The following is an 8,933-nucleotide window of genomic DNA, read 5'->3' as shown; positions in this document are numbered from 1 at the left end:
ATGCGAATCATGGCTAATTAAGCTTCATTTGGATTGAATTTAAGATGCATTTGAGTGTGCACATGTGCAGCCACCCTTGGCTAAAACATGTGACTCAAATTCAACTTAAATGCATGCTAAATGAAACCTAATTTAAGCTAGTTTTTCCTTATTAAGTATTCCTCCAATATTCCTACTCTAATGGCCTAAATACAATGGCCAAACATATACAAATAAATGGAAATAATAAAAGAAACAAAATGAGCCCAATATTGGGTACCAAAAGCCCAAAGGCCCATGAAACCCAAAACTAGGCCCAATAAGCCTATGGCCCAAAAATGCTACTCTATGTGGTCCAAAATACAAGACCAAAATATATGAAATCTATACTAATATAATATATACAAAATAAAAGAAAATGGTTATCTCAAGGTGTGGCCCATGTGAAGAACAAATTGGGCCTCCCAGGCCCATCGGGCCCATTGGGCCTTGACTGGCCCAAATTTTCATGTCTAGTCCATTCCTCTTGGTTCCTTTAAGATGTCACCTCTTGGCCTACTTGGCATGATTCCATCATAATATTAAGGGACTCTTCCTCTACCCAACTCCCTCATGTAACTCTACATACAAATAATCTCCTTTTCCCCCGTACCTGGATAAACAGTAGTTAAAACTAAAACAGAGATCTCCTTGATCTCCTCCTCTGAGTGCCTCTTAGTCTTTAGAGAGTATAGAAGGAAAAGAAGAGAGCAAAGAAGAAAAGAAGAGAGAAGTGAAAAGTATGCTTTTGGGAGTGTTAGAGTGCTCTATTTATAGGATCAAATGTCTCTGGAACGGTCTGTTTCAAATCCGGAACGGCCCGTTCTGGACCCTTAAATCATGAGTAAAAATCACATCCAGAACGTCCTGTTCTCAAACTATAACGTCCCGTTCTTAAATCAGAACGGCCCATTCTGGGGTACATTTAATACTTACAACAGTCATATTTTGGAACGATCTGTTCTCAACTCTGGAACAGCCCGTTCCCAATTAGGTGAAAAGGTCATTTCTAAAAACCGGAACATCCCGTTCCCAACTAAGAATCATAGGCAAATTTAATGGTTTGGAACGGCCCGTTCCAAATCCGGAACGACCCGTTCGTAACTACCAAAAGTAGGTCTATTTAGTAATTTGAAACGATCCGTTTCGGACTACTAAATCACCTTAATTAAGTTCTTGGCCCAGTAAAAATTGGGCTATTACATTAATAAATATATTATTTTTAATTATGATAATTGAATAATTTTTTAAGGGACAAACTAGAAAAAAATAATTAATATTACATTAAAAAGTGAGAATTTTTCTCACGTGCTAATGAAAAAGTTAATATTCAAATAAAATTTAGATTAAATTATTAATATCTTTTACAATCTTTAAGTGAATTTGTTTATTTAAATTAGTTCTATAAAATAATATTTTTCTTTTTCTTTTTTCTTTTTTTTTCAATTTTTTTTCTCAATTTTTTTTCATGTGATCTCTCGATTCTAAAAAAAAAGAGGAACAAATGCCCCGATTGAATTTAAATATCCACCGGCCAGTCAAACGGTGCATGCATGGTATAGCATATATGGCTCTCACGTGTATTTTGAGTAAAACGCTACAAATGTGGGATTAGAGTAACTTATCGTAACAGTTTTCTTAACACCCTCCCATTAATGAAGTTAATTAATATTATTTAATTTTTTCAATTTTAATTAAAGTATTTTTTCCTTTTATATTTATCCTTTATTACAATTTAGTATTATAAACCAAAAATCATTATAAAATGATAAGATTTCAATTAAATAAAAAATATTTTTAAAAGTATAACATTATATAAATAAGATAAAATTAGTTAAAATCATTATTCATTAAAATTTTGTGCCTGTATCTGAAACAAGTAAATACGAAAAAAAAACATAGTGATAAAGAAAAGTAAATATTTGTATATTTTATCTAATGATACTTTTTTTTTTTTTGCTTAATTACACTTTTGATCCTTCTAATTTAGTGTAGGAGTAATTTTGGTCTTCATAATTTGAATTCCTTAATTTTGATCCATAAATTTAAATAATGGGCAATTTTAGTTCCATAAACAATTTATCATCCAAAATTTAACCGACGTTAATGATCTGAATTTTATGCTAAATAAACATTAATTATATATTATTTAATTTCTTACGTGTCAAATTATTTAATATTCAAATTTTAAATTCAAATTTGTTTTCTCATCCTCCGTACCCTTCCCTTTGTTTCTTCACCAGCACCCTTGCCAGCAACACCGTGTACTCCTCCAGCACCTCTGCCACGATCGCCACTAGTATCATCTCTTTCTAACAATCACTACGAGAATTTTTTTATTGAAATAATTTTTTTTTACCAAAACAGCACCTGTTTCAATTTATTTACAGAAGTAGCACCTTTTACTGTTATGCTCAGAATTCGGTTCTCGGAGAAACGAATTCTGAGTAGTGTTTAAATTTTTTTTTCTTTTCTGTTTGTAGTTCAGGTTGTGTGTTAATGCTGCAACTGGAACAGCTTTGAAACTGGAACAGCTTTGAAACTGGAACGTCCAAGCAGAACAGCCCGTTTTGATTCATTCGTCATTGTGTATTTTTGCATCAAGAACGACCCGTTCTAAAAGGAGAACAGACCCTTCTGCAAGTACTGCATGGAGAACGGGCCGTTCTGAAAGGAGAACGGGTCATTCTGGATCCAGTTTTACACCATGCTCAGATCCAAAATGCAAAAAAAAAAAAAATTAAAAATTCTATTTTAGTGAAAAATTATCACTGCGATTGATATCAATATTCAATACCCTTTTCATTTTGTTTTCAATGTTATTTGAATTTAAAATTTTTAAAATTTGAATATTAAATAATTTGAAACGTAAGAAATTAAATGATATATAATTAATGTTTATTTAGCATAAAATTCACATCATTAACGTCTGTTAAATTTTGGATGGTAAATTGTTTGTGGGACTAAAATTGCCCATTATTTAAATTTATGGACCAAAATTAAGCAATTCAAATTATGAGGACCAAAATTACTCCTACACTAAATTAGGAGGACCAAAAGTGCAATTAAGCCTTTTTTTAAAAAAAACTTTTTAAGATAATAAAACCAAAAATTTTGTTATAGTAAATTCAAGAAAAAAAAATCTTGTATGGCATGGAAAAAGCAACTTATGAGTAATAAATAACGATATTTATACACAAGTATACTATTATTTTTTTAAAAACACATGTATACTAATTTTATGTCTCGTCTAAACTTTATATATATATATATATATATATATATATATATATATATATATATATATATATCTCTTTTCATTATTTTTCTCATCTTTCATTTTCTTCTTATTTTTCATCAGGCGTATACGGCTATTATTTTATGAATATCATAGTAATCAGGCGTATACCATTTAAAAAATTTAATTAAGAATATTAAATTTATCAAACAATTTAAATTTTTTTAAAAAAATTAACATTTTTTCTTTTCACTTAATCTTTTTTCACCTAATTAATTAATATTTTTATAAAGAGAGATATTTATATGTTTATTTATTTTCTTCAATCCTAATAAGAGAGAGAGTTTTTATCTAATTAATTTTTAATATTTATTATCTTTTGTCCAAAAGAATTGTTAATTAAATAATGATATTTTAGAAAATATATAATTGATATAACTAATAATTATAAGAAAAAAATTATAAAAAAGACAAACAAAAAAGTGAAAAAAAAGGTCTTAAAAAGTAATATTTTCGGTCATCTGAGTCAAATCCAACTTTTGGTTGAAATAACTAGCTTGGTTAAGATATTTATTTACATGTTTATTATTATTATTATTATTATTAGTGTAAAAAAAATACTTCATATCTTTATTTATTTAAAAGTAACAATAAAATAAATAATAAGATTAACTGAAGTTAAATATGTTGAGTGGTTAACAAATAAAAAGTGTGAGCTATTTTGAATAATTATTTAGGAAAGATGAGATGTTAAAATTTGTTTTTACAAAAAAGTAAAAGAAAATTAAAATTAAAATTAAATAAAAAAAAATATAGAAAAAAAATAGTGCTTTAAAAATTAAAATACAAAATAACTAATAAAATATATACATAAAAAAATCGTATACCTTTATTAATAATATTGGTAAGAGATTTTATATTTGTGGTGGAATATCTGCTAACATTTTTGTGTCTTACTATCCTGCATTGTGAATTTGGCATATTCCAATTAAGCAGGGGAGACCCTGCTTTAATCCTTTATAAAACTTTAGTATATTAAAAACATGGACAAATTGCATTAAACGAGGGATGAGTAAACAACTAATTATGAGTAGTAGCAACTTTAAACGTTTGGTTCCGGCATTTGTATTTGTCTCATATTCTAACTGTGCTCCTTAAGCGTGTAGTAGTTAGATTCATTTACATGGAAGAGTGTACGATGATACAAGTTTGCTCTTTAAATTGATCCTTTACCTTGAATGATTAGTATTTAGCAGGATATCCTAGAGAATAAAAAAATGTATTTGTCTCATATAGTTTAGTCTCTCGTGATACGAATATTAGAAAATTTGTTAACAACGGAATATACCTTATTTTACACAAAAACAGAGCTTGTAGACACACCTCAATGTCTCCTAAAGTATTGGAAGAATAATTCAGACTGATGAAAAAAATATAAGTGCTAATAAATAGCTTCGAAGTTCGAACCATAATAAGATGAACCATTAGAGTATGATAAGAGTTGAGATAATGTTTAAAGGTTATAGGTTAGAACTTTAATGTTGTGATTGTAATTTTTACTTATAAAATATAAAATAATAATAATAATAATAAGTTAAACCATAATAAGGTTGTTCCATGATTAAGGTAGTTCAAACTAATAAACCAAAAAAAATATGATTAAACTTCGGTTTCAAATTCAGTATATTTGGACAACTCACGTAAATAGGGGAGAAGCAGTGCAAGTAAAAGTAGAATGTTATTATTACTACTACTGTTACATCCTACTGTTATATAAATGCATGACCCCATGAGTGAAAGTCTCATTTCTTTTTCCTTCTTGGTTTTTAGGTTTTACACAACATAAAGCCATCACCCCACTCACCACACTACATATTCCTGAAACAGAAACGCTAAGCCAATAGCAGCAATGGTTAGAGACACAAAGCCTTTACCCTATGCTGCTGTTAATGGACACCAAAAAGACTTTGATCCTAGTGCTCCTCCACCATTTAAGATTGCAGAAATAAGAGCTGCCATACCAAAACATTGCTGGGTCAAGAACCCTTGGAGATCCCTCAGTTATGTTCTAAGGGATGTCTTAGTAATCACTGCATTGATAGCAACAGCAATTCATTTCAATAGCTGGTTCTTTTGGCTCCTCTATTGGCCTATTCAAGGCACAATGTTCTGGGCTCTATTTGTTCTTGGACATGATTGGTAATGTGTAAACTTTGTTAAATCTTAGTCTCAATCTCATAAATTGTTGTGTTGTGTTAAGTCCTAATTGGCTTACCGTGTTTGGATATAGATTAGAAGTACTTTTATAGTTTTTTTTTTACTAAAAACGGCTCTTTATTTTCAATACAGAAATTCTGAAAAGTTCTTTTAAACCTACATCCAAACATAATCTTTAATTAACTCACTTGTTTTGTATAGTAAAATATTTACATTCTGCATTGAACAGTGGCCATGGAAGCTTTTCAAACAGTCCTATGCTGAATAGCCTGGTGGGACACATCTTGCATTCATCAATTCTTGTTCCATACCATGGATGGTTGGTTCATGGCACTTTTAACTTGTTCATTTGTCCTTGCAGGTTTTTCTTTTTACCAAACCTTCAATCACTTTTGACAAAAGAACTGATTTTTATCCTCATGGATTTTGCAGGAGAATTAGCCACAAAACACACCATCAAAACCATGGACACATTGAGAAGGATGAATCATGGGTTCCAGTATGTGATGAATTGCTTCTAAGTTTTTATTGATTTAATTATGGACACATATGGTAGGCCCAAGAAAAAGGGAGGCTTTATAGTTATGAGTCTGTTCTTGATTGGATCTTTTCTTTGTGTGATTGTCATAGTTAACAGAGAAGATTTACAAGAATCTAGACAGCATGACAAGACTTGTGAGATTCACTGTTCCGTTTCCATTGTTTGTGTATCCATATTATTTGGTGAGTGCTTTTTGACTTGGAAGTTGGAACACAACATTATTATAGTATAGTTCAAAAATAATGACTTTTCTTTCTGACGTGAACTCCATTTCAGTGGTTAAGAAGCCCTGGGAAGGAAGGGTCTCACTTCAACCCTAAGAGCAATCTGTTCTCACCCAGTGAAAGATCAGGAGTAGCAATTTCAACACTGTGTTGGGTTATCATGTTTTCTCTGCTTATCTATCTCTCCTTCATAACTAGTCCACTTCTATTGCTCAAGCTCTATGGAATTCCATATTGGGTAAAAATTAAAATCACTCGTATCTGTTACTTTTTCCTTTTTTCCTTTTTTTTTTTCTTCAATTTTCCAATTGAAAATGTGAAATAGTTAATGCATGTCTATTAATTATACAATTGTTTGAATATGTGTAGATATTTGTTATGTGGCTTGATTTCGTCACATACTTGCATCACCATGGTCACCATCAGAAATTACCTTGGTACCGCGGCAAGGTAACAAAATAAGTTGTTTCTGTTGTCTCCCTTCAATATATTGATAACACGATTTTCAATAATAATAATAATAATAATAAAAGCCTTTATTTATTAGTATTTTTTAATCAAAAGATTCAACACTATAAGACATTGTATATTTACATTTGTTTACCTTTTTTGTGGGTGAGGGACTCCAATGTGCCTTGAGCTCTTAACCATCTCTCAAAAAAAGTGTGATCCTCCATGCGGTGCTATTTATAAAATCCAATTTTCAAGAAAATTAGCTTCCTTGCGATCTTAATATTTTAAAATAAGTAATGTTTTTATTTTTTTAGCACAATATTATTTATTTTTAATTTTTTCTTCAAAACTATCCGATCATCATGATCATATTTATTGAGATACTAAATTATTTTAGTAAAATATTAAAGTATTTTTTTAATTTCTATAATTTTACTTAATTTATCTTTTAGTTTATATAGTTTAAAATAAATATTTTTAATTTTAATATTTATTTTTTTCAATATTTTTATTCTTTATAACTTATGATGAATCTTTTTAATTTCTATACTTACGATTTTTTTAATTTTTTTAGTTTTTATTGTAATTTTTTTTTATAATATCATAAAAAAATATTTGATATAAAATACACAAAATTCAATTAATATTTTTATTACATCAACACAAAACAAATAACATCCTCTACCACATCAACACAAAGCGCAAACAATTTTATAAAAAAATTGAAAAATAAAGACTAAATGGATTAAAAGAAAGGTACAAATATAAAAACTAAAAAAATTATTTTAAATTATAAAACTATTTTTTTTTTAAATAGACATAGGAATTTTAAAAAAATATTTTTTAAACTATAAGAAAAAAAGTAAAGTAAGTAAAATCATACCGATTAAATAAAAAATTAATCTTAATAAAATTATATTAAAAAATAATATATTTATTTTTTCCGTAATGCATGGATGAAAGGAGCAGTTACTAACTTCATATTTATCTCAATTTTACATTTTCTTTCAAAATACTTTTAACATTAATAAAAAAGATGTTTTTATGATTCCCTTTTCAATTATTATAGATTAGTTCTCGTAAAAAGCATCACACCAAACTTGTAATATTATTGAAGAAAGTAATTAATCTAATAAATAATATTTACGTAATGTTAAGATTAACTTTATGATTATAATTTTAATATATGATTTATTACTAAAAGTAAGTGAGAACACACGTGTTAGCCTTTTTTGGTCAGAAATAACACATGTTTTTCTGATGTACGGAATTCGACAGGAATGGAGTTATTTAAGAGGAGGCCTTACAACCGTTGATCGTGATTATGGTTGGATTAATAACATCCACCATGACATTGGCACACATGTTATCCACCATCTCTTCCCTCAAATTCCCCATTATCACCTCGTGGAAGCGGTACCTAAACAAAATTTATAATTAATTAATACATTCCATGTTTTATGTCATGGAAGTTAGTAAATTATTCTAATCTTTTTCTACTCTTAAATATATATATATATATTTTTTTTGAAGAGGGCATCATTTTTAATTTTTATTAATTTAAACTGCAGACACAAGCAGCAAAAGAAGTTCTTGGAGGGTACTACCGTGAGCCAGAAAGATCTGCGCCAATACCATTTCATCTAATAAAGTATCTAATGCAGAGCATGAGACACGACCACTTCGTAAGTGACATTGGTGACATTGTTTTCTATCAGACTGATCCTCACTTGCATCGAGACTGAGTGGAAATTTTGGTCATCTATACTGTGATGCTACTAGCTAATCAAATTGCTTTTTCTTTTTAATTGTTACATTTTGGAGTTTAACGTTTCCCGAACAACTTGCAAATTTGTTGCATAGAAAGGAATATATAGTGGGCCTCCATGGAATAATATTTGAAATTAGTAAGGTAATGAATATTGAATTGTCAGATTCACTTGTTGTGTTTTCTAATCCTTGCACAGAGCTTTCACATGGGCAACATACATTTTGAACATTTTCCAAAGTTCAAACAAAAACTACATATGGGGTTAATTCTGTTATTTTATCGAGAATTTAACGGCAATTGTGCATGTAATGAAGTAACTGATATCCAATTTAATTAAATATCTTAATTACTTAAAATATGTTATAAAAAAAAAGTATGGTGATTTTATGTGTTTACTAATTATTAAACAATGAGTTAAGTGATAAGGTGGTTGGACATGGTCTTTAAGGTGAAGGTACGAGTGTTGGTTGT

At 28.9% G+C, this 8,933-nt stretch overlaps 1 protein-coding gene across 1 annotated transcript; it reads left to right on the top strand.

Annotated features, from left to right (window-relative positions):
* Nucleotides 1–5,048: 5,048 nt before the first annotated feature.
* Nucleotides 5,049–8,611, top strand: LOC109787870 (omega-3 fatty acid desaturase, endoplasmic reticulum). The gene is made up of 8 exons (XM_020346458.3): nt 5,049–5,455; nt 5,703–5,792; nt 5,906–5,972; nt 6,104–6,196; nt 6,291–6,476; nt 6,608–6,688; nt 7,970–8,107; nt 8,263–8,611. The coding sequence occupies exons 1-8, from the start codon at nt 5,166–5,168 to the stop codon at nt 8,434–8,436; spliced, it is 1,119 nt and encodes a 372-aa protein (XP_020202047.1). The 5' UTR covers nt 5,049–5,165; the 3' UTR covers nt 8,437–8,611.
* Nucleotides 8,612–8,933: the final 322 nt, after the last annotated feature.

The sequence above is a fragment of the Cajanus cajan genome, chromosome 9 (assembly GCF_000230855.2).
Source record: "Cajanus cajan strain Asha chromosome 9, NIPB_CcT2T_4, whole genome shotgun sequence".
Taxonomy (NCBI): domain Eukaryota; kingdom Viridiplantae; phylum Streptophyta; class Magnoliopsida; order Fabales; family Fabaceae; genus Cajanus; species Cajanus cajan.
Note: the sequence above shows the minus strand (reverse complement) of the source record. Positions and strands in the feature narration are given on the sequence as shown.